Consider the following 26,759-nt stretch of genomic DNA (forward strand, 5'->3'; position numbering starts at 1 on the left):
CAGTCAGAATTTTTATTGCAATTGTACTGCATTTTTGTACCTCAACATAATTAAGATACTTAGTGTTCCTATCCACGAACATGGTATGTCTCCATTTATTTTAGTCTTTTGGTCTTATTTAACTTTCCATAAAGACAAGTTTTTCTGAAGTCATCTTTTAATTATTGATTTCAACTTAAGTGCTTTGTGATCTATATGATTCCATTTTTTGAGAGATGGTGAGCCTTCTTTATGGTCTAGAATGTGATCAAATTTTGTAAATGTTTTCATGAATTCTATAGCTATATTGGGTGCAGTATTCAATATAGATCAATTATATCAATATTATATCAGTATTACTTACTGTACTGTTAATATCTTCTTTATTCTTGACTATTTGACCTTTATGGAGTGGTGCTCGTCAAGGCCACTGTGGGGCAGCCTGTGGAGACAGGTATGCTAAGGTACCACTATAATGACTGGCAAATTCTCTTTATAATTTGTCATTTTTTTCTTTATATGTGTTAAAGCTATGTTTTAGGTGCATATAAATTTAAATTGCTGTAACTTTTAGTGAACTGAAGCTTTTATCAATACGTAACGACTAAATAATGAATCGCCTTAAAGTCTTGTTTTTTCACTCCTCCCCACACTGATATTAATATTTTTAAACTGGGTTTCTTTTGGTGTTTTCCTAGAATAGCTTTTTCTATTCTTTCAATTTATCCAAGTTGTTATTCTTTAGGTGTGTCTCTTGAAAAAAATTCAACTTTTATTTTACTGAAAAACCTCTTTTACTTTGATCACAATTACCCATAAATATAGACTAATTTCTACCATCTTTTTTTTGTTGCACTTCTAATTGTCCTGATTTTCTAGGGTTGTCTTCTTTATTTTTTCATCCTTTTTCTTTTTCTGTAATGATTAATAAATTTTCCCTTCACCTAGTTTCCTCTTTGTTCCTTTATGAACTCTTTTCTTTTCATGGTCATTTTGAAGCTGTTATTCACATGCATATTTAAAGCCTAACTTCAAAATCTTTACCTGCTTCTTGATGATACAGTGACTTATTGCATGTTTTAATTCCCCTCAATCCATCCTAGTCTTATGTATGCTGTCAATTTTGTTCTGTTGTTAATCCCACAAATTAGACAGCATTGTTACTGATTTTACAAAGTGTATTTTCATTTACCCAATGTTTAAATTTCAGTGTAGTCAAAATCAATATTTTCTTTATGGTATATGCTGTAAATGAAAGAAATGGTAATTGTCTTTGCTCACACTCATCCTTGTTTTTCTAGCCTTCCTTCTCTATCATTTCCCTTTTCTGAAAAGCCTCCGTGAAAAGACTGTTGGTCACAGCTGTTTGTATGAAAATGTCTATATTTAGATCCTTGGAAGACGCTCTTGAGGCAGAATTTAGGTAGACAGTAACTTGCTTTTATTAAGCCACCGCCTTCTGGCTCCCACTGTTGTCAGTGAGAAGTCAACTCATTCTCTCACTCTTGTTTTTTGTAATATTCTTTTTGTCTCTGACCACTTTGATGCTTTACTTTTGGTCTTTGATGTGGTGTAGTTTTGCTTTGATTTGTCCAAGATGGATTTTTTGTTGTGTTTATCTTGTTTGGAATTTGTTGGAATTCCTGAATGCAAGGGTTGGTTCCTTTTATTAACTCTGATTTTTTTTTTTTTTTTACTGCTTATCTTAGAATCTCCCTCCCTCCATTCTGTTATCTCTTCCTGGGGCTCCAACTGAAATATATGTTATTCCCTCTCAGTCTTTGTTATTGGTGTTTTCAGACTTTTTATGTGCAAACAGGTAACCCAGGAGTCTTGATTCTGAGAAGGAGCAGGCTGGGAGGAAAGGCCGGCCCAGAGTCCTGCTACTGAGTGGCTCAGTAGGAGAGGTGTGATTTAACCCCAAGGAAGCGGGGAAGAGAAAGGAAGATTTAGCTCAAGCCAACAATGTTGACTTAACCAGGACTTACTATTTTATGAGAATGATTGCAGTAGCCCTGAACTGACATCAGGTGGGCCATGGGCACCTCTCCACCACTTGGAGCTATTCAACCTGGAAAGAACAGAGACTGATGTATGGCCATTAGCTGGAGGCCATGGAGTGCAGGAGTACTGATCATTCTTTCTTCACTATGAAATCTGGGGAGCAGTCTCAGCACCACCTTCCCACAGGGCTCTAGAGACACTGAGAAAGTGGGGGAAGGAAACCCACATTTGCTCTTCGTGTGTCCACAGTGAACTGTGCAGCCTCGCAGTCCCTGGGAAGATGGAACCATGCATCCTTCCACTTTTTTCTTTACTTCTATTATAACTCACATGTTGCTATGGTTTCCACACATTCACTCCCTAAAGGACAAGCTTTCTGGCAGATATTGGTGCCCTTATTAGTCCCAGTTACTTAAGATGCTCTGCTGAAACCAAGCGGTGTGAGGAGTGAGCCTGTTCCTCCATTCACTGGCTCTTCAGCTCTGGGCAAGTGACCACTCAAACCAGCTTGAAGTCCTGACTTCACACTGTTAGTAAGAAAGCTCAGGTAAGAAAGCAGAGGTGGCCAGTGCTTTGGCATTGGCATTAACATGTTGGTTTTGTTGTTGCTTGCATTCAGCACCATCTTTAAATGAGGGTATATTAAGTCTGGGAGTGATGTGGAAACTGTGAAACTAGAAATAAAGATTGTACATGAGGGTATGCTTGAAGTTGACTCATTTCTTTCAGAAGAAAACAATTTCTGATATAATCATATTAAAGTGCTAAAATATCAGACGAGAGACAGAATGGGGCAGTCACTGCACTGTCAGTCCAGGCTTCCAAGCTCTTTGCATCTGCTCCCATGTCTGGAGTCCTCATTGCCTGACACCAAAGGCAGGACATGTGGAAGGGAGTAGGCAGCTTCTGGGACTAGTGGGCAGCTGTCCTAGCACTCCAGTGGTCAGCAGCTGTAGTCCTCCCGACACCCAGCAGTCTCTGTGCCTTTCCAGAATATATAAGAGAAGTTTCCAGAAGGATTCTGGTGAAAGGATGAGAGAACCTGGGAAGAAACTGGTGGCAGGATAGGTGGGAGGTGTTGATGACTCTTAAGGGTAAATAAGAAAGCCTTCTTTAAAATTGGGCACAGAAAAAATACGTATAATTTAGTTCTACATAAAGAAATATTCAGATCTAAGAAATATATTTTCTCTAGGTTTGTGTCTGATTCAGGTAAGATACTAAGATGCTAAAAGATGACTACAGTGTATGTGTCAGCCACTGTGGTTGAAATATTTAAATGTGCATTCAGTTATATTATAAAATAAGTTAGTATTTCCTGTAATTATTATATTTGGGTTCTAAAAAATGAAGCTTTTAAGATTACTACTGAATACTAAGCTCAGATTAAAAATGCCTTCCTAGACATCACAGTAATTTTATTTTTGTTTTGGATGGATTATAAGTGATTGTCTAAATCTTCAATATTCTGTGCCTGCAAGAAAAGCATTTATAAAAGGTCCTAGTCTGCTCCCAATAGCTGCTCCCCATCCCACTGCTGGTTCAGAGCAGAATGTTCTGCACAGAAAGCCATTTCACAATAAGTAGCCACCTACTCCACATCTCAACCAAACACAGTTTAAACTAATCTGGGAAACAAACACCTGTCAAACTCCCCACTTTTAAGAGAAGCTGAGAAAATCAGAAAATCACATGGAACAGCAAAACAAGTGATTGATATAAAAATCAATCAACCAAATCAACCAAAATCCCTCACCCTCACACAGGCGTCTATGCTCACAAGTGGACATTTCAGACCAGAAACCCTTCTCTGTCGGCTCAGAACCTGAGCCAGGAGGCAGCAGTTGTGAGACCACAGTGGGCTTGTGGGTCTGAGTATCGACTTGGTGCCTTTCTCTAAAGGCCAGACCACTCTTGAGTTTTCCAGCTGTAAAAAGGTCAAAGAGCCAGGTCTTCATGCCTGCTGCTATACACATTCGAATTTCTAAGGGTACAAGGCTTCCTTGCCCTGGGTTAAATGAAGGCTGTGCCATCCTAGAAACCAGGCTTCTTGGTTCCATTCTGATATCCCGAGCCCTCCACTGGGAGCACTCCATTAGAGCAGTGGTTCTCAACCTTCTGGCCCTTTAAATACAGTTCCTCATGTTGTGACCCAACTACAAAATTATTGTCATTGCTACTTCATAACTGTAATGTTGCTACTGTTATGAATCGTAATGTAAATACCTGATATGCAGGATGGTCTTAGGCGACCCCTGTGAAAGGGTCGTTCGACTGCCAAAGGGGTTGTGACCTACAGGTTGAGAACCACTGTATTAGAGGCTGTGGAACCTGCCCATAGCAGTGCCACTGACCCCACCTGGGCCCACACAACCCTTCTCCCTGCCCGGCACTCCTGCACAAAGGATCCCCGATTTTTCTTGGCACAGCTAGTGTCTTCCTCTTTATCTGCTATAGCTACACCCAAGGAAGAAAGCCCTTCTGCTCTCCATTGCTGCTCCATATGTTGGCCCTGAGAGTTGCATGTATCCCCCTTGGCCTCCAGGCCACAGGAGTTTAGGATGCTTCTTCCTGAAGTGAATTAGGATTGTCACTGTTCTCCAGCACTGATGTTACTAACTCTAGAATGAAACCGAGGCCTGTCACCGTTGGCCTTCATACACGTGTGGACTCTGTTTCAACTAGGGCTTCGGAATGGAAGAGTGTAGCCTCACTGGGTGTTTCAAATACCCTTTTTGACACATCTCAGACTTGTTTGACAATAGGTCATCTCACTTCGTAGATGCTTGTAAGACACTGCTACTCCTGCCCATAGGGGGTGGGGCGGACGCCAGGTTCAAGGCAGTCCTGCAGTCACCGCCCACCTTGTGTGTGGAGGAAAGCCCCCACTGACTGAAGCAACAATTAAAACAATTTGACATCAGGCCAAGTCCTCCACATGAGTAGAATTAGTGCTAAGACATTAAAGGTTATTCAAGGTCATTTGGATACGACAGAGGTCAGGAACACTGAAAGAACGCTATTAATATTATTGCTTAATATTAATATTGTAGCAGTTCACAGCAACATGCAGGCAGTAAATGGTAACAAGAAGAGAAGGGAAGGCAAACAAAGTGAAAACTCACATCTGGGTGTGGGATGGCGTACTGTCCCTGGATCGTGTAGGCCTAGAGAGAGAAACACTGTCAGCTTGGGAAGTAGCGACCCTCCCCTGCAGAACAGGCTTTCTCCTGGGGGGACTTGCATGTGAACTGGCCCCAAGCCACCTGCCCCAATCCTGTAGGACAAAGGGAAGTGATCTGGAGTCAAGCCTCAACAGCGCCCCTTGCTGGCTGTAGCTACAATCACACACATAAGCCAGGGAGTTGCACCCCACTTCCTAGAGGCCTGCAGGAAGTCAAGTCAGTGGGGAGAGAAGGAAATGACACCCCTCAATGTTTCTGACCCCCACACCCCCAGTTTCTTGAAAGGAAAACACTAAGAATGATCTGACCCCTGTTACAGTTTACTAATAATTAACCTTTTGAATATTTAATCAATCACGAGTACACATTTTTAGGAAATATTTATGCCAAGAAAATCAAACAAAAAAAGAGAAACCTTTAAGAGGTGACTCAAAACTAATTTTTCAAAAGCCAGATTAAGTAAGAAATGCACCCAAATCATTCAGAGATTAACCAGTTTATCTTTTAACCTCTGAGGACAGGGCGGCTATTCTGACTTGGCGGGTAGCACACTCATGGCACAGCTCCCAGGGGGACCAGGATGGGTCCCAAGGCCTCGTTTGGTTTCACAGTTTCACTAGCCTTCAAGACAGTGACTGGACCAGCCACGGCGAGTGTGAGGCCCTGAAGTCTCTCCCACCTGTTCCCAGATGCTTCCAGAAACTCATGGTCAAAAAACAAATCACACAGAGTCAAGGGAGAGTAAAGACCAAAGACTAAGCCTCAGTGACATGGAGTGTGCACACCAGCCCCAGGCCAGCCACACTGGCGCCTACAGGCATGGGGTGGCTCAGGTGTGGAGGAACATGGGTTCTAGCACCCGGCCATGTGGGGGCCCCCATGTCATGTCCTACATGCACACCTGGTGCCCACTCACATTGGTCTCTGTGAATCTGAGAGGGAAACCTCAGGCCCATCCAAGAGTCACTTCCATGGACTCCAAACTGAGGGTGGTTTCCAAGGTTCTGCCAAATGGTGTTTTTGTTTGTTTGTTTGGGTTTTTTTTTTTTTTTTCATCTGCTGAGTTTTCATCATAAATAGCACGACTATGAATTAAAGACCAGCCAGTCATTGGACAGGGACCACGGCAGGAGAGGCCCTGGTCTGGCACTTCATGGGAAGTAAAGGAATCTTATCAGATAGAGCAAGTGCCCTGGGGAAAGGGTAGTGGGTGCTGCCTGTGCTTGTGTTATGAGTCCACAGGAATTGTATCCACACCTCACTTTCAGGTTTTTTGGAGGGACCACCAGGCCATGGTCCAGTGAGTCACCAAACATACACTGACCTGGGACACACTGCCCCCACAGAGCAGGCAGGGTGACAGGCCTGACTTGCTGTACCGAATCCCTGCATGTCTGAGTGGAACTGCACATGCGTTCTGACAGGGCAGGACATCTTAAGTTTCTGACTCGTCTTCCCTTACTAGGGTGGCTGTGGTCTTCAGTTCTGCTTAAACTGTTTGTGCAGCTGACTATTCTCTCTGGAGAGAGATAGAGGTAGACAAACAGATCAAATGTTTGGTCAAGATGAAACCTGTGTCATCTGTCACAAGCTGTAGAAGTGGGAACTACCTCTCTGTAGCAGAGCGCCTACCGGACAAGCTGTGACCGCCTCCACCCCCAAGACCTCCAGGGGCATGTCATGACCACAGGCAGGCCACCTGTAGGGAGGAGTATCTTCACACAGATAAGTCAGGGTGAGTCTCAGGCCACATGTCTCTAAAGTCCAGGTTTGCAGTGTGCCCTATGTGGGCAGCGTAGGGTCTGAATTTGGAGGGGACCCCTTGTTGCGTTAGGTCTCATTTACACCTTCATTTCTGAGTCTGTACTGTGGCTCCTCTGCCTCATTACCTGCAGTACAGTGGTGACTCTCATGTGACTTTGCCCCACCCCGCAACAGATGACCAGGACTGGACACTGGCTGGACCAGACTGTCCCAAGGGCACAGGTGCCGGGTTAAGATGGACAACCTGGTGATAGCCTCGGGACAGGTGCTGATGATGGCGGTGACTGAGAGGTGGGCCTGCTGCCATTGTTTTACAGGTAAGAAGATGAGATGGGTGGCAAGGTGCTGACCACAGCCCACCCCAGCCAGGTCTTCCTGGGCCCCTGTTTGTGTTAATATTAATGTGCATCCCTTTTAAATAAAGTCCCACACTTCACTGAGGGGTGATCATGGGTTTGTTCCTACTTTAGCATCAAGACCACACAGGTAACTAACCTGCTAACTTACCACAACTGCAGGGGGAAAGAAAACAGACTTGAACAAGGTCCACTGTGACTCCCCATCACCAACCTAAGGTTGGTGAGGAGAGGGGCATAGCCTTGGGTCCTTAGGTCCCTGCCTCAGGGCCTCCCTTTCCAACCTGGGGCTGTAGTAGGAGGATGGATGAGTGTGAATGTTCCCCTGGCAAAGGCCATGGACACTGGGAGACAATGTGAGTCAGGCGGCGGACAAGAGATGCCACAAATACGGACATCGTGGGGGCGGCGGTATCTGGATGGGGATGCTGGGAAATAAGTGGGAGCCCCTGCGTCACTCAGATGCTAGTAAAAATGTAGAAACACATGCCCTGTTCTTCACCTAACATGAGTCAATGCTGAAGATCAGATAAGATTCCTTTACATGGTAAAGAGAAACATGGAGAAAGCTGTATTTGCCTCTTTCCTTTCTTTTTTAATGATAATGTAGAACATCACGGCTATGCTCTCCTCACCTAGATCCCCTGTGGTCTGTCTTAACCCTCCCTTGAACAAAGACACACATCACTGCCAACTGGACGCAGAGCTCCTCCAGGCACCACTGGCTGGGCATTTTCAAAGTCCATCCATCTACTGGAGCCAAGCAACCCTGAGGTGAGTGGGACAAAACTCCTGCTCAGACATCTGGGCACAGCTCCCTCTCCTCAGTTCTCTCGAGGCCCCTGTTTTCAGGGGAAAATAGGACCCTAGCTCTTACAGTCCTCCATGTTTCAACCAGGAGTCATTACAGTCACCTGTAATGCTCCTGGCCCTCCTATCTGCACTTCTTAAAAACACCTGAGAGCTAGACTTGAGCAGGCACAGCTCAGGCAGAACTGTGTGAGGCTGTGCCCAGTCAGGGAGATGCTTCTGGGGCCGAGGCTCCACAGGGCATCCTCCTTGGCCTTTTCTGTCTGCTGGACACTGCACAGCTCAGTCTTTCTCACATGGCAGCCCACATCCACCCCACTGCCCACTGCCCACTGCTGGTGCCTGGCAGTGGGCCAGGAGAGCTCTGCATCCAGCGCACAGGGGGCAGGAGACGTGCACGTGAGAAGGGAGAAAACCTGAGTGCACTAACGGGCAGCGGCGGGGGCTGCAGTAAAAGGCTGAGGTTGGCAGTGGAGGCCGCGAGCGGGTCGGCTCTTACCTGACCACCTGCAAAAATGACAGGGGTGGAGGCGGGCTTTGGGCGGTAGGGAATGGTGGCACCTTTCGGTGGGGACTAGGAAAAGGGACAGGAGAGGAAGAGAGATTGTTAGACAGTCTCACAGCGTGGCAGTCATGAGGGTGGGGAGACCTCCTTCCTGAGCCCGCCCACCACTGTATTCTAACCTGTCCCAGTGCCCCAGGCTTGCAGTGCCAGAGGGGTAGGGGGATGCCCCAGAGTAGGAGGGCACCTGCTTGAAATCTTAACCTCACCACCCCAGTTTCCTCCAGGAGGTCACCTCCCTCCTCCTCTTAATCATTGACCTAATTGCCCCACATGGTGCCAATCACCCCACATGGGCACCTATTACCCCAGCAGGACAGTGAGGAGTATGGGTCTGAGAACAGACTAAGAAGGAAAGACGTGACCCTGTCCTTGCTCACGGGACCGCCCCCCCCACCCCCCCTATGTTCAGACGAACACACAGCTGCCTCCAGGCCTAGATGCTGTTGCTCCACCTGTGTGTTAGCCTGGGGTTGTCCTGAGAGAAAAACTCTCCTTTTCCCTTCGATCCTCCCAAATAAGCTGGGCTGTGCATAGCTCCGCCATGGGCCCTTCAGGCCCAGTGCCCCAAAGCTCTGCTTGGCCTGTGGTGATGTCCAGCTGACATCATAGCAAAGTTAGAAACATCCAATTTCACTCTTTTTTTAAAAAGCAATTTTTCTTTTTAGTTCTTTGTAAGTGACCTCCCCTGCTGCCATACTTTTTTCCCCATACTTTTTTTCCTTTCAATTATAGTTCACGTTCAATATTATTCTGTATTAGTTTCAGGTGTACAATATAGTGGTTAGACAATCATGTATTTTATAGAGTGAAAGCCATTTTTTTTAAAAAGCACCGAGTCCAAAGGAAATATTCCATAGTCATGATGAGGTTTGCTATAATTTCCTTTGATTATTCTGTGTCCAAAAATATAGGATTCTTATCTTCTGGTGAATGATATTCTGCCAGATTCCCATAAAGTCAACCTAACACCTTGGTCAGAGGCAATCAAGTCCTCCTTGTCCCTCTGGTGGATAGTCTTCCCTGGTTGCAGAGGCCATAGGCCAGGTCTGGTGACCAAGTCAAGAGTTCCTGAGTCAGTGGCACCACCAGCCAGAGGCAGAAGGAGTGGGGCAGGGAAGCAAGTCCCTGCTTGGAGTTTTGGAGGCCATGGCCCATACAGGCCCAACCCACAACCTGGCCAGTCGGGTGTGATATCAGAGAGCCTCCACCCAAAACACACAGCCATGTGGGACAGCAGTGTGGGTAGCAGCTTCAACTCTGCAGCCCAGGCCACATCATGAGACCTTGAACAGATTGTGTCCTTGACGATGCTGTGTGACCTTGGCTGTGCTGTTCAACTTTGGTCCAGTTGTGTGACCCTGGTAGTGCTGTACAACCTTGCCATAAAGTGGAAGGGGTGCTGAGAAGACCTGTGAGCTGACCCCAGCTGGTATTTGGGGTTTAGTATTTTGGTAGTTATGACTGAGCCTCCCAAAATGTCTCTGTGCAAACTGAGGTTCATTGTGGTCTCAGACTGGACTCAGGGCTCACTGTGGAAGAATGACTAAACCGAGAGTGAATGAGGGACTGTTCTCACTGCTTCAAGCAGATGACTCAGTCTGGCTGCTGGTCCCATTCCTGAGCTGGGCATCGTGCTACTACTCATGCCATTGCTTGGCTCATCATCCCTGCTGCATGGTGCCCTCTGACCCCATCAATGGTAGCATCTGCAATCCTGATACTGCGAGCTCTTCCATACCATCTTGCTGATTCTGAATTAGGATTCCCGATTCCCGACTTCCTCTGATGGAGAAGAGGCTTACAGCCCCCTGTCCTGCTCCCCCTTGGGAAAAGTGCAGCTGTGCGTCGTTCTCCACAGGGTCCCACCCAACTTGCCTGCACCCAGGGTCTCAGTGGTACTTTCAAGGGTGAGAGGCCCACCCTGTAGCCATGCCTGGAAATCCTCTGGTCTTCTGCTCTATGTGTACAGTAACTCTTCAGTTAGAAATAAACCCAACTGTTACCAGGAGCAATGAATCTTCTTCTCCAGGTAGGAGGGCTGCTCCCAACCTCCGAGAGCGTCATGACACTGACAAGAACAAGGCATTACCTCCACCCAATGTTTATCATTCATGTTGCCACGTGCACTTCACCATTCACTGTCCACATAAGCCTCCAGCCATCAGGAAGGAGACAGGGCAGTTCCAGCCATGGTCTTGGGGGTGCCAGCACCCCAAAGTCCAATGAGGGTCAGCCTGCTTCCAGGGGCTGTCTGACCATGAATATGGCACAAGCAATGCCACTTGGGAGGAGTTCTGAGGAGACCACAAGTTCTGTTCTGACCCTTGATTAGGTATGTGGGTGACTGTGTCAATATTGGAACTGTTCATATCACTCTGCCATCCTGAGGTGCCCACTGCTGCTTCACAGATGGCCATCTGTCAGCACTCAGGTTCCCAGGCCAGTTGCCACTGTCCATGTGGCCCTCTGGGGTCCCAGCAGCTGGACACTAAAGGGAACATGGTCAGTACCAACTGTCACTATGACCAATGGTTGGGGAAACTTCAGAACAACATTTAGAAAATAATTTTTGACGTCACAAAATATCATACTTTAAGAAAATAAAAACTACAATTTTTTTTAAAGAGTTGGACATGGGTTTTAACACCAAGCCAAGTACAAAAGAGAGATAAGCCCACAGCGGCCAGCGAGGCTTTATTTCCCATGGGAGATTGCTGAGATGGTCACTCTCTAGCAGATCCTCAGGCCCAGGGACCATGAGCAGGGGGCAGAGGGGCTTGGCAGCCTGGCCACCAGCACAACTGTTGGAACTTTTCATTTGAGGCAGGATGACTTCATTTTAGCTTAAAGAAAGAGAACTACTGATTGCTTCAATGACTCTTGCATTTTGGGTATTGGTTGAAATTTAAATTTCAGGGTTTTTCCCCAAAATTTCAAAGAGGTTGTACCATCTTTGCTTCTCTTTTGGCTTTTAATCCCTTTGTATACTATTCGGTCTTTACAATTTGGGCATTTTTATGTGCTTTTCCTAAGTCCTGCCCTTTGTGGGGGCTCAGATAACTTCAGCTAGCTCAGCGGGAGAAGTTTTGTCCACAGCAAGCAGCCTTTCCACCTCCAGTGCTCATCTCCAGCACAGTCCTGTCTCCAGCGCAGACCCAGATCCCTCTCCGGTGCAAACTTGTATCCAGAGCAGACCAGTTCCATTGCAGACTTGTACTGTTTTTAAGGCCCAAACCTTTATTAAAGCACCCTCACATCACGGACTAATAACTTTTCACCCAGTTCCAGAAATAAAGTGAGGGGCACATGCCTCCACATGTGTCCTCTCCCCTGCTTTCCCAGTGAAGATGACAGACCCACCCTACAGGGGGCAGGCACCAACACTGCCCCTCTCACAGCGCCCAGCACGGCTTCCACTCATGTGGCCTTGGGCCTAGATCAGGGACCTGGGACATATTTCTGATACCTGGACCCCAAACAACCCTAACCTCGTGAATCCTCAGGGCCCCTGAGGCACCAAAGCCTTTGCCACCACCGACACTAAGTAGCCACAGCCAGCTTGGACTGAAGGAAGGCCGGCCATGAGCACGGATACAGAAACTGTACCTCCAGCATGACCACACAGATCTGCTTGACACACTGGATGATGGCGTCAGGAGTCCCTGAGATGGTCACTGCCCGCTCCGTGGAGTTGGGCAGCATGTCCCCAGCCACCTGGACCTGGGCACCTGTGGACTAGAGAGACCAGATGTTGGAAGGAGCATGGCAGAGGGAGCAGGAGGTAGTGAGTGCCAAAGTAGCGCTTCCTGGATTCTCTTGAGGGTGTGTCTAAGGCACACTGCATTGGAAAGCCGCCCCTACATTATCCCCATGTCGCCCCCTCCATGCAAGTCCTCTGCATGTTTCCTTGGGGAGCCCCTGTGGGCTGGTCTCAGCTATTTCAGCCCACTGCTGTCCAGCACAGAGCTCGTGCATGGCAAGCATCACTGCCTAGGAGGCATTTTAACTGGCAGACAGGCATTTGCAGGAGATGAAAGAGAGTCATATTTTTTCAAATGTGCGGAATTCTATCTCCTCTGTGGAGTTTTAGGTCACAGAGAAAGATGGATTCTAGATGGGCCTAAATAAAATTTGTGACCTCTTGTTCTTGAAAGAATGCCGATTGGATGGCCGCCCTCCTTCTGGGAGGAATTAGGCTTTCCTTGAAATGAATGAACATGTGACCATAGAGTCTGCAGCTCCTGCCAACTCCATTCCAGCTGTTCTTCCAGGAAACTGGGGCAGAGACCACAAGCCCCTTGTGTAGGGCCTCTGTGCCCCAGAGCCACATGACTGGGGTGGGGTGCTATAATCTGTTCTGTCCCAGGAGTCTCTTGCCTAGTCTCAGTCGGGGCATAAGCCCCTCCCTCACAGTACCCAGCACCTCTGCACATACCTCCTTACCCACCCAGTGGCCCAGCACCCACCAGGCTGGGAAGGGTCCTGTTACCTCCCTGATCTCCTTGATCTTGGAACCGCCTTTGCCAATCAGGGAGCCGCACTGGCTGGCGGGGACCACCAACCTCAGCGTCACCGGGGGCTTGCTGGTGGCAGGACTGTTGCTCATGGAGTTGATGATGTCCTGAGGATGGAAGGTGTGACTGTTGGCTAACAGCCTGTGTGTAAACACCAAGAGTGTGGAAGCAAGGCTATGCTTGGAGCCCTTGACAAGCCAGAGGGTAGGGGACACAGGCTGCAGAGACCAATGGTGAGGGCCTTTTCCTGAGCAGCTCCCAGTCCAGGGGGAAGAGGACCAGGATAGAGATGCATGAGCTTCTTCTAGATGGAGGAGCACACACCCTGGAAAATGGCTAAATGTGCAGAAAGAGGGCACAACAGCCAGGCTGGCTGGTTACAGAGGCTTGAAGGCCAAGGAAAGGGTGGTGGGATGGACAGAGGGGACCACAGAGACATGTGTCAGAGTGACCACCGTGCTGCTGTGGGCAGGACAGGGCACAGATCGGAGGGCGCCTAGACTCAGGGCCTGATATTTGCCCTTAGGGCCTGGTAGAGCCTGGATGTTTGGACAGACAGAGTGACACATTTTTCCAAATGTATTCTCCAGCTTGATCACCCTCTGAATAAAAAACATGAAATGTATCTTTAAATAATTTTAGGCAATTTCAAAATAAAAATACATACAAACTTTAAGTTGTGACTCACTGACACAGGTGCCCAAGAACCACCTGGGTCCAGCCCTGTCCACTGCCTATCTTGAGTGGGTGCATCTTACCTCCTCAAACTTATAGGCGATCATAGCGAAGGCCTTGAAGATGGCATCAGTTGGGCCTGTGATGGTCACGATTCTTTCTGGACAGTTTCCCTCTGAGATGTTGATACGGGCACCACTCTAGAAGGGAGTTGAGCAAACCCCAGAAACTAGATTAAAACTGTGGGGCCAGTAATGGGTTGGCTTCTTCAATAACTGATGAAAACATATCCAGTTGGCCCCTGAAGGGCAAAGCTTAGCCCTAAACAGTAAAATTCTTTCCCTCTACAGTGATATTTTAATTAGAGAAAGGACTCAAGTGACCAGTAAGGATGCAGTGTGCCCATGACAGCTCCTGCGGAAACCTCGGGCGTGTGGGTGTTGAAGGCAGGGGCCTCCGAGCTGTTGTGGGCCCCTCATCTAGTGCAGTGTCTGCTGTGGCCCTCCGGCCTATTGGAAACAGGATGCAGCTAATGCACGCAAACTTACCTCTTCACGCATCTTTTTCACAGTTTCTCCTTTCTGGAAGAAAGATTTAGACAACAGGAAGAAAGGTCACTCAGGGGCCCACTAGGGGCAAACCCCTGAGTTTGGTGCAGCAGCATGAAATGTCAGGAGCTCCTGCATCCCAGTATGCCCCGGGGCAAGAGGGCAGCAGGTCCTCAGAAAGCAGGGCTCCCTACAGGTGCCATCCAGAGCCTGACACACATGTGATTCACTGAGCCCTCAGCACATCTGGCTCGTGAGCCCACAGAGGAGGAAACCCAGCTGCTCACTCAGGGGCACGAGGCTCTGTGGGCAGATGGGCTGAGACCCAGGGACCTGACTGGGCACCACACTTGGCCAGGGCACCTGCTCCATGGAGTGGAGATGGGATACACCCAGGTCACAGCCATCCCCATCTTCATCACAGGCAAAGCAGGACCAGGTCCATGGGTGTAGGAATGGGGAGACCTCCTGAGGTACATATGGAAAGAGCTGGACTTTGAGCATTGGAGGTGCCCCCACTGCACAGAGACCACTTAGGAAACCAGGGGTCTTGAGGTGGTCAAAATGGGACCAACAGGAGGGCAGTGCCTCAACCCTGATCTCTCCTACAGGCACAGGCTCCAAATGGGTTCTGACTTTTCCCCAGGAATGTCTCTTCGGTTTTGGGATGGAAATGAAAGAGACTCACTACCACTCACAGAGGCAGGTGACCGCTGTAATGAATGGAAGTAAAGGAATTCTTACTGAGCTCTCACACCAGGGAGGAAGGTCTGGCTATCAGGCTGGTAAGAGGTGGGGCTGCTCTCAGACCAGCTTCATAGTGGTTCAGCTTGAGAGTGAGAGTCTTAGGATTCTCCTGGGATCCTCACTGCATGGAGAAGTTTCTGCCCCGTGGACAACCCCCTCCTCACCCCCTCACCCCTACCACAAGCACAGAAACCCCAACAGAGGCAGAGGGTTTACTTAATAATTACCTTCCCGATGATGCTTCCAACTTCCTATAGGAAAAATCACAAAAAGCTGACGTCATATAGCAGAAGGAGAAAGGACCTTGTGGCAGACGCTGTTATGCGTGAGGAAGGGACATTTAGGTGGTCATGAAAAGGCTTGCAGGCCCTATGTCCAGAGGGTCCCTCTGTGCCCATCTGACCACCACTGGTGCTTCTGATTGACAGACAGCTGAGCAGAGGAGAATGGCTAGCTGCTTTCCAGCTAAACAAGTTGGAAGGCACACCTATGCACTTAAGGCAGCAAGAAAACCCTGCAAGAAATGGATGAAAAATAAAATCTCCCTTGAGCCCTAACTGGTCTGGCTCAGTGGATAGAGTGTCGGCCTGCGAGTTGAGGGCACATCCCCAGTAGGCTGTGTGCAGGAGGCAGCTGATCGATGTTTCTCTCTCATTGATGTTTCTAACTATCCTTCTCCCTTCCTCGTTGTAAAAAAAAATCAATAAAATATAAAAAAAAAATCTCCCTTGATTTTGTGATATAAAGAAAAATAAGCACTTCCTTTGCTACTTGACTTTTTAAAAAGGTAGAACATTCAAAGACACCCTTAAACTCGCCACCATGGTGCTAAAGCCTGGAGCCCGTGATAGTTCGGACATATGGTCCCGGCCAGGCCTGCTCATCCCAGTACCTCTCTACCTGGAACAGGCCCACATGGTGCTACTGTGCATCTCATGAAGGCAGGGTCAGTTCACTTCTAGCCATAGAGAACAACATCTTTCAAAATAAAACTCATTGTTTTTATCACAACAAAGTCCTCAGCAATTACAATGTTTCACCAGGCCATGGGGAGGAGGTATGCAGTGGGGAATGAGGCAGCAAAAGGCAACTGGGTACGAAGTAGTGACCCCTCTGGTGGTGGTCAGGGACCTCACCTCCCATGGGCAGGGTTTGGTGCTTGTAGTGGTAGCTGCAGCTGGAGGTGGGGCCATATAACTGATCCCACAGGCTGCTTGCCATGGTCCACACCCAGCTTCCACAGCCTTAACCAAATGCCACCCCAATCAAGGGAAGGAAAGGCTGGTGGTCATCTCTCCATCACAGAAAGGGACGCTCTTTCTGTGTGAGCACCTTCCCTCCTGGAAATCTTGGGTGGGCAGAGCCACAGGCATGAGGCCAGAGCCTCTGCCAGCCCCCTGAGAGTGAGGCTTCTCAAGGCACAAACATGGGACAGCGGGGGAGCTTGGATGGATCCTGTGCCATTGGACTGGAATTTTGGGGCCCAAAATCAGGAGAGATCAATATGTAAATAAATATGCAGATGTGTATGCATGTGCATATGATAATGCAATATTCACACATGTACATACACACATTCATACATAGGCACACATGTATGTTTTCCAGCTCTGTCTGGGACCAATGACAGACCAAGGGTGATGATCACATCACGAGCCCTGATCTGGGCCTCAAACACAGTCCTCCCCTCAAAGAAGTCAGGCTTCTTTGGAGAAATGGCTGATTCCAGGACTGTGGCAGGGAAAGCACCAGATAAAACTTAAGCAGCATTTTGAGCCAGAAGCCAGGCATAAAAATGATGGCATCAAAGGGATGTAAGAGCCAGTCTGGAGGGACCCCCATTGGCCAAGTCATGGACAATATGAGTATCAAAATAAATAGTGACAGAACAGGGAATAGAATAAAACAACAAACCCTGAGTCCATGCAGACATGAATAAGTGGATGCACTGAAAGCCTGCTGACAAATAAGGTATCTACAAAGCATCTACCTATTAGTGGGAGAAAAGCAGCTCTAGTCGGAGACACCTGGCAGGTATCTCTCTAACTAGGTGATTGGTATGGGACACACCCTGAAATCTAGGCCACCTGATAGGAAAACTTCAGTAACTTTCCTGACATCAGAAAAAGCCAATGTGAGGGATATTCTACAAAAGAACTGGACAGAAACATTCAAAGGTGAAAGGCCACCAAAGACCAGGGCAAGTCTTTCAGGTTAAAAGAGGCTGGAGACTCGACAAGGACATGGAGTGGGAGGGCACTTCAGAGTGCCCTGTTAGGAAAAGCAGTGCTGGGATGGTTAGGATGGTGAATGGAGTCTGTGGTCAGGTGACCAGAACAGATCAGCATCACTGTCCTGACTTGATGGTGTAGATGGTGATGGAGGAAAATGCCCGTGTAGGTAGGAAATACACACTAAGGTACTTGGGGATAGGACGTCACCTGGGCAACTTATTAGCTTCATATGGTTCCAGGAGAAGCGTACTTTAGGCTGGACTGCTCCTGCTCTGTAAGTCTGAGATTGCTTAGAATTTTTAAAAGCATAATACAAAGCAAAGGTCCCAGCTCTGAGCAAGACCTCCCTTCCTCCCAGCTGGTCTGCTGCCTTCCTTCTGAGGATAGTGACAAAGGCAGGGCGTGTGCTTTTGTACCTTTCCATGCATCAACAGACGGATTGTCAGGGTCACGTTCAGGCCACCTTCTGAGACCTTGGACTCCATCTTTCTCCCAAAATGCGTCTGGAGGTGGTGGCTGAAGGTGCCAAGGGTGCCGAGAGGAAGGATAGATGGGGCCCAGATGGTGTCACCTGGAAAGAAGAAGGCACAGCTGCTGATAACTGAGAACATCAACCGCCAATGCACTGGAGGATGTCCCAGCCTCTGGAGGGGCAGGAGGCTACTGGTGAGAGGCAGAGGCCCAGGGAAAGGCTTCCCAGAGCATCGTGGAATGATCTGCTGGGGCATGGGGTACAGGGAAGTGGGGGGACGGGCCTCAGGAAAGCCCTCCAGGAACAGATCCAGCCCCACTGCTCAGTAACTGTGTGACAAGTGCAGGTCATCAAGCCCTCTGGCCTCAGTTTCCCTCTGTAACAAAGGAACAGCTCTCTTAGGTGCAGGAGGGGAAGCAGGGTCACCCAGTAAGCCCTGAAGCCCACATGTGCATCCTGTGAGTGCCTCCTCTGCTGTGAGGTTAGTTCTGCCCATTTCCTTCACATCGGTGCCAGGATCCCCAGCCTCCCACTGCGACTCCCTTCACCCTTAAAAAGTCAGGAAAGTTCAGGTAGTGGTATGTCCTTGGCATCTAGAGCTGAGATTCCTTGGTAATTCTCACTTATAAAGTGGATTTAGTCTATATCAACTAAATTTCCAAATAGCTGAGTGTCCCCCTTTATAAGTTTTCAGAAAATGCTTTAAACCCCCATATCATTGGTCTGTTTGCTGTATACTTTCTGCAGATGGCTGGCTCAGCGCTTAGCCCACGAGGCAAAGTGCAGGCTCTTTTTTTAAGAGCCTTTACTTCATAGATTACAGACAAGGAGTGATTTCAGGCAGTGGGCCTAGAGTATTGGAGGGAGGAGCACAATGTGCCCACAATGTGCTCAGGCCATTGGGGCTTGGCCTGAATGGGTGATTGATGGAGGACAATGACTAAGCACTGACCTGAGCCCCACACCCAGCTGCATGGGGCTTCTGGCTTCAGGCCCTTCTCGCAGAGGGTCGTGTCCTCCTCTGGGCTGGATTCTGAGGACAGGTCACCCTCACCCTCACAGGAGCAGCCTCTTGAGACAGGCACCAGCAAGGATTTAAAACAAGGTCAGGTGAGGGCTGGAGTGAACAGTGGGAAGAAGACTCTCAGATCAGACAGGGAGAGGTCTAGGACCAGCATGTCAAACTCAAAGGCTAACATGGGCCAAAAAGTTTAAGTTTATGTGGGTCGCAAAAAAACAAAAGCTTCAATTTTCATAGAAACGTAGGTTTATTTCGATAGAAACATGCTGAATACAAAGGACTGAAATACATGAGTCATCATTAACATAAAATAATGGAACATTTTAATAAAAATTATTTCTTGAACATTAACTTACCAGACACTGAATAACTGCACAAATTAATAAGCATAACGCAAATAAACCTATTTTTCTTGTTCTCCAAAAGTGAAATTATTTCCTGTTGCGTACACCAAACAAGTGAACGTAAGGGAAATGAATGTAACACGATTATAGAAATCAGTCATTAGTGAACGTTGAGTTTGTTCTTAATAATTATGTATAAGAGGATATTGGGGGCCTTAGGGAATTGACAGCATTGTCTTTGTTGGACAGAAAGGGAAGGAAGGACTGGCTGGGGGAAGATTCTGGGTGAACCGTGGTGCAGGCCAGGGCCCAGTGTTTCCACTAGAGGGCCAGGAGGGACCCTGGGCCGATTCTGCAGGAGAGCACGATAGGCCCTCAGGAGCTGCCACCTGCCCAGGTGCGCATACCTGAGAGTGTGCCAGGACAATGAAGGATGAGGCATTGGAATCCCTGAGAGGAACCAAGGGCTGGTTCTGCGAGAGCTCCTCACACATTACCCCACATTTAGTGCCTTCACTAATGACAATGTCACATTGCCTGCATGGCTGCCTAAGTCCTTCAAGAACAACAGTCCTGTGAAACCTGTATGTGTCCCCATGCACCTGCAGGATATCTGGACATTGGCCCTGTGATGTAACTTATAAAGATGAGAGGCTTTGTCCACACACGGGAGAGACTACAGGTTAAAAAAGCAAGCTTTTCCTTTAAACTTAGAGGTATTCATGAGGCAAAAAAATTTTTTTTCTTGTAAAATATTTCTGCTAAAAATATGCTAAAAGGAAAACACAAAAATAAAGCACAGAATCAAAGTACATACCATTACCTAGGTGATATGTAGGGGACTCCTGCAAAGGGCAGTTATGGGCATGGGCAAAACGACAGTTTCTAATTCTATTTCTGCATTAATAAGCACTCACATTTAAAAATATATTTACAGGCAACTTCAACACACTCCAACTATTAGTTCTAATTATTCATAGTCAGAGCATTTAAATAGCAAGGATTTTAACATGAAGGTATAATACATAGCAAGAGAATTTTAAAAATCATCCTTCTATATGAATGTCCTCTATCTAGTACAGTAGCCACTAGCCATATGTGGCTATTTATATTTAACATAAAGATTCACTGCCACATTTAAGTGTTAAGAAAACAGTCTCCTGTAGCTACTAGCTGCGAATGCAGGGACGCAGATAGAGACCCTTTCTGTCACCCAGAGAGTTCTGGTGAACAGCGCAGTGCATGTGACCCTTGGGAGGAGAGGAGGCTCTAGCTGCAGGGACTGGTGTGGCATCAGATAAAAGCACTCCTTCCTACAGAGGTGCCCTGCAGCAAACCCTTTGGACTCCAGTATGTGTAAGGCTGAGTTCCCAGCGCCCCTAAACTGAATCTCGTGGTGCCAGGCAGGGGCGCCCTCCTCCTTTTTAATTAGAAACACCTCCTCCTGTGTCAGGGGGACAGCAGGCCCCCCTGGCCATCTGTTATGTAAACGTTTCCAGCCCATGGTGGAGAAAGTGGGTCAGTGAGTGCCAGGAGTGCTGTAGGCTGTCAACTGCCATCAGACACAGGTCAGTGAGCTGCTGCAGAGGCCAGTGCCTTCATCATATGTCAAGAGGGTGTGTCACAGTGCTCTCTGCAGACTGGTGGGAACAAAAAGCAGTCTAGGGTAGTCGTTAGGGTCACCTGTGACTCAGTAACCTTGACCCTGAAGAACCCACCTTATGCCAGCTGGCAAGTAGAGCCAGCCAGCAAGTAGCATGGGGCAGGTGGCTTCCCAGGATCATGGGCCTCTTGGTAGGCATGGAGTCATCCTGGCTGTCCTGCCAAGCCTTTAAACATCTGCTCATTCCAGGCAACCCTGAGAGTGTCTGGGGCTTGCTCCCACCTCAGAGGCTGCTGCTGCCTGGGAACACACAGGAGCAAGTTGGGGAATCAAGGGGAAGCAGCAGTTGGACTCCTGTGGTCACAGTCACCCCCAAAAGTCAGAAGGGTGTTCCACAAATTGGCAGATTTCTCTCACCAATGAGGACCCCTCCTTTTCTCTTTATTGCTGGAGATATATTTTAAATTCATTTAATGGGAGGAAGAGAAGCAGGCCTTGTCTCCCTGTAAGGGCTGGGAGGAGCCTTCCCCTTCTTGCCCATTTGCACTTGCCTGTCAGAGGAAGCCCATTCAATAAACACCACTTTGTGCTGATACCATCTATGGATGTGCCTCAGCCCTGAACACACTCATACCCAACTCCCACACCACCACCATCTCTAAGAGATAGCCATATTCAACACGTGGGACCATAACTCCTGACCCACCCCAGGCTCCTCAGTTGTCTGTCTCCCCTATTTTAGCACTCCTGCCATCCAACTGCTCAGACCTGAACCCCCACAACCACAGTACTTCCCTTCTCTGCCCCGATTCCATTCATTAGCAAATCCTGACACATGATACAGAGTTTAAAATATTCATATTTTTTCCAATTTCTTAAGAAACTGATGGCATCAATTTAAAACCTTACTTCTTGCCTAATAAAGGTGTTTAGTTCTATAGAGTTCTCTCTACATATGGCTTCAGCTGTATCCCACAAATTTTACATTTGTGGTTTTTATTAACTCATTTCAAAATACTTTTGTATTTCCCTCTTGATTCCTTTTTTGATTCATGAAATATTTGGAAGTGTTAATGAGTTTTCAAATATTTGGAGATTTCAGGATATCTTTTTTTTCTTGATCTCTAATTTAATTCTATTATGGTTAGAAAACATATGTTGTAATCCTTGAGATAGTTTAAATTTATGGAGACTTGCTTATGGATCAGAGTGTGGTTCATCTTAGTCAATGTGTGTTCTTGTGTTAAGGGTGGAAAGTTCTAAAATATCAATTAGAGCGGCTGGATGGCAATATTGTCCAAGTTTGCCATTACCTTTTAATTTTCTGTCTGCTTGTTCTATCAAATACTGAGAGAGTGGTGTTGAAATCTCTGTGGTAATTGTGGATCTGTCTGTTTCTCCTATTCGTTCCCTATATTTTTTAAGCTCCATCCTTAGCATCATAATGTTTGGCATTGTTATGTTCTGTCAATGTACTAAGTCCTTTATCATGAAAGATCATTTTTATCTCTGGTAATATCCTTGGCTGGAAGTTTACTTTGTGTTATTAACATAGCTGCACCAGTCTTCTTTTGGTTAGTGTTAGCATGGTCGATCTTCTTCCCTCTTTTATTTTTAAATTTGTGTATTTAAGTGAGTTTTTGTAGGCACATATTAGTACACTTAGACCTGCTTTTCTTTTTATCTTATTGACAATCTCTTACTATTTGCAGTGGTTGCTAATATGGCTGAGTTTAAACTGATCATTTTATTTGTTTTCTATTTTTACTATCTGTTCTTTGTTCCTCATTTCTATTGTTTTTCATTCCCCTTTGTCATCTTTTGGATTAAATGCACCCATTTTATGATGCCACTTTACCTCCTTTATCTACTTATTAGTTACAACCCTCTGTTTTGTTATCACAGTCATTGCTTTAGGGTCTACCTTATTACAGGACAATGTCCAGTGGTCTTGGTCACTTTACATGGAGTACAAGAATCTAACAGCAGTCTGCTTCCACTTCTGCTCTCGCCTGCATTGTTACACTCACACACTTATGTTCTACCTATGTGACGTACAAACCTTATAACCAACACATATATAGATTATTTCCACAGGTGTAAAACATATTCATTTAAATTTCACTTAAAACTCTTGATGGATTTAAGAAGTCAGCTTCAATGGGTGGTTCTGTGACATAGCTAAAACTGCATGTAGGAAGCGGTGGGAGAGTGCATGTGATGCCAAACACCCAGCCACTGCACAGGAAAATTCTGCTGCCGAGGAGGCACTTGGAAGGGGAAGGACACTGGAGAATGCTTCCTGATGGCCCCTCCTGGGAAGCTCGGTGGAGCCTCAAAGCCTGCCCTGATGTGGCACAGCCAGCCCCACTGTAACACAGCTCACCCCAGTGTGGCACAGCCAGGTCAGATGAGGCATAGGAGATGGGCATCAGAGACCAGGTCCTGAGCCTAAACTGGCTGTTCTCACCCCAGCTTTTTCCTCCAGGAACACATAAACGCAAGAAGCAGACTGAAATCTGCCTCATAGGTAATTGGTAATTAATAACTTTGTTAATTCAATGAGTATTTCCTTGGCAATTACTTAGCTACAGGTACTGTGCTGTCCTACAAAGATAAACAGGATGGGTCTGTCAAGAGATCATTATGGGAACAAAGTGAAAAAAGAAATAATTATGGTAACAGTGACAGGAGATACAGGAGCCAGAAGAACAGGAGGTAGGTCCACAGAGCAGGGCTAACATGGGAGGACCTACCTCCTCACCCATGTGAAACCCTTTGGGAGTTAGTCACAGGATGAGTCCTCAGGCAGCAGCATGTGGGGACTGTGAGGGCTCTTGGGGGAAGCTCTGAGAAGGACTGTCACCCCTACTTTCCAGAACTGCTTCCCGGGCAGCAGTCAAGCAGGTGTCCTATTCTAGGATGACAGCACAGATGGGAGATTCCAGTCTGGGAAAGGAGGCCTTGTACCCTAGTGCTCCCCTGGTGGCCCAGTGTCTCATCTGGTTGTGCAGTGCCCACCTGGTGACCCAGTGCACACCTTGTACTCCAGTGCTCACTTCGCCATCCTGCAGTGATACAGTAGGGAGACCTAGGCATTGGAGTCACCTGGATGGGGTGTGCTGCCCATCAGGGCCTGATCCAGGAGACCCAGGTGGCCTGGAAGCAGCATTTTAAAGTTATCCCGATTCCTCTTGAGCAAAGTTACACTGGGGAACCACTGGTCCTAATTCCAACCCCAGAATTTTCCTACTCTATCTGTTAGGAATTCCAGTAGTCTGCCAAACAGGAACCAATAACCACACAACCAAGTGACCTGGTACTCAGGGCCTGTTTTTCTTCTTGAGAAATAAATTGAGAAGGGGCCATGAGCTGGCAGAGGGGGGTTGCAGACCATGGGAGGTTATGGGTTAGGACGTGGAGGGATGGGAGACTTGTGACCATATGGCCCAGAGCATTGGAGGGGGATTGTTTCTCACAGTGGAACACCACTCAGCCATAAAATGGAACAAATTATTTATGCACTCAACAACTGGGGTAAATCTCCAGAGAATTAGGCCGAGAGAAAAAGTCAATCCCCAAAGGTTACACACTGTATAATTCCATTTATATAACTTTCTTCAAATAAGAAAATTATAGAAATGGAGAACAGATTAGTGGTTGCCAGGGGCTGAGGAAGAGGTATGGACAGAACAAAATGCTTGTGGCTATGGAAGGGCAGCATGGGGGCCCAGTGGGGATGGAATGTTCTGTCTTGCCTGTATTGATGTCAATGTCCTGGTTCTGATATCCCCACTATTGTATTGTAGACGTTACCACTGAGGGAAGCTGAGAAGCATTACAACTATATGTTAATCTAGTCACCTCAAGTATAAAATTTATATTAAAAAGCAGCTGCCCTGGTCAGTTTGGCTCACTGGATAGAGTGTCAGCCTGTGGACTGAAAGGTCCCGGTTCGATTCCGGTCAAGGGCATATACCTTGGTTGCGAGCACATCCCTAGTTGGAGGTGTGCAGGAGGCAGCTGATCAATTTTTCTCTCTCATCAATGTTTCTAACTCTCTATCCCTTTTCCTTCCTCACTGTAAAAAATCAATAAAATGTATTTTTTAAAAAAAAGCAGCTGCCATGACCTGAGATGGAACCAGGCAACTTTCAACTCACGACAGATTAAGAGGCCAATTATTTCCTCTGATAATTGAAACAAAATAACCATCTTGAGATTGTATGATGACATGAAAGTTATAAAAAAATTAACATCAGAGAGCAAAAATCATTAGCTCCTTTTGAGGGGCAGCATTTTGACCTGGCTTCTACACTAAGTCAGAGGGCCTATCTCCTTCCTTCACCCACCTGCCACCCATGTACCCATTTACACATGCTCATCCACTCGCACACTCTCACCCACTCACACACATATGCACTCACTCCCACTAGCCAACTCACCCATTTACTCATCCACTCACCCACATACCCACTCACACACACACTAATCCCCTCACCCAACGCAACCACTCACTCACCCACTCGCACATGCAACTCACATCCAACTCACATCTACTCACCCACTCACCTACTCGCACATGAACTCACCCACATACCCCCAACCTGCACACACACACTCACCCACTTGCACACGTACACACTCACTCATACATGTAGTCACTCAGACCTCCCCCGCTAACACATGCACACTCAAACAAGCACCCACTAACACCCACACACTCAGCCACTCGTACATGCACTTACTCAGACCCACCTCCTCACTCACCCACTCACATATGCACAAACAAGCACACACTCATCCACTTACATATGCATACACTCATTCACCAACTCATACTTGCATACTTGCATTTACTCAGACTCACCCACCTGCAAATGTACACTCATATATGCACTCACAAGTACCTACTCAGTCACTCACTCACACATGCACACACACACTCTTGCACATGGGTGTTTCTCTGGCACCTACTTCAGTGTGTGTTGGTATTGGGTATGTGGGGGCTGTGGTAGATGTGTCCCTTGAGAACCTCTACTAACAACCTGGGCTCAACCTATCCCAGGGAGATGCAGTTTATTTTGGGGCCCAGCAGCACTTGGAGATGTGTACAGCCTTTGTACAGGGCTGGCCTGGTAAGAGGAAATCATGTGCCATCAGCCGTCAGGGGCCATGGGTGTAGATGGAATGTTTGTGATCACAGAGTGTACCCATGACTCTGAGGACTGCACCAGCCTATGTCGCCTTGCCCCAGTTTGTGGTGGCAATGTGAAGGTGCCACCAAACATCACTAACAAAAAGAATTCCCAGCCCTTCCTGGAAGCACTGAGCTGAGGCCAGCCCTTGCACTGCATGCTCCAGAGAGGCGCTGAGACTCTGCACCCATTCTCTCCAAGGCAGGCGGAAGAGCTCATGCCTGGTGCCCGACTGTCCTGGTTGCAGTGCTCAGAGAACATGGCTTCCCTTCAGTCACACTCTGTGGCCATCAGCTCTTGCTCTAGAACATGTGAAGGAGACACATCTTGCCTACATTACCAGTGACCTTCTAGGACAGTGATGGCGAACCGATGACACGTGTGTCAGAGGTGACATGCGAACTCATTTTTTTGGTTGATTTTTCTTTGTTAAATGGCATTTAAATATATAAAAAAATGTCAGAAATATAAGTCTTTGTTTTACTATGGTTGCAAATATCAAAAAATTTCTATATATGACACGGCACCAGAGTTAAGTTAGGGTTTTCCAAAACGCTGACACGCTGAGCTCAAAAGGTTCGCCAGCAATGTTCTAGGACCTCAAATCAGGCCATACTTCCTTTGCTGACACCCATGGATATCTTCCAATTGCCTATGTAACTCAATCCAGGCTCCTATCTTCCAATTGCCTATGTAACTCAATCCAGGCTCCTTCCTCTCCAGAGTGCTGCCCCCTGGCT

The 26,759-nt window shown here is 47.2% G+C and overlaps 1 protein-coding gene across 10 annotated transcripts in view; it reads right to left on the reverse strand.

Moving 5' to 3' along the window:
* PCBP3 (poly(rC) binding protein 3) overlaps positions 1-26,759 on the reverse strand; it is a 175,357-nt gene that overhangs the window by 16,312 nt on the left and 132,286 nt on the right. For 7 of the 10 annotated variants that reach the window (XM_015560698.1, XM_015560699.1, XM_015560700.1 and 4 more), the window contains 8 exons: positions 17,798-17,952; positions 15,375-15,398; positions 14,401-14,433; positions 13,936-14,052; positions 13,153-13,284; positions 12,270-12,398; positions 8,529-8,672; positions 5,109-5,150 (listed from right to left, as the gene is read on the reverse strand). In XM_015560698.1, the coding sequence (XP_015416184.1) occupies positions 5,109-5,150; positions 8,529-8,672; positions 12,270-12,398; positions 13,153-13,284; positions 13,936-14,052; positions 14,401-14,433; positions 15,375-15,398; positions 17,798-17,952 (776 nt within the window). Of the gene's footprint in view, positions 1-5,104; positions 5,151-8,528; positions 8,673-12,269; positions 12,399-13,152; positions 13,285-13,935; positions 14,053-14,400; positions 14,434-15,374; positions 15,399-17,797; positions 17,953-26,759 lie in introns of all 10 variants that reach the window. The other 3 variants (XM_015560701.1, XM_015560704.1, XM_015560702.1) reach the window with 3 other exon arrangements.

This window comes from Myotis davidii, unplaced genomic scaffold (assembly GCF_000327345.1).
Source record: "Myotis davidii unplaced genomic scaffold, ASM32734v1 scaffold175, whole genome shotgun sequence".
Taxonomy (NCBI): Eukaryota; Metazoa; Chordata; class Mammalia; order Chiroptera; family Vespertilionidae; genus Myotis; species Myotis davidii.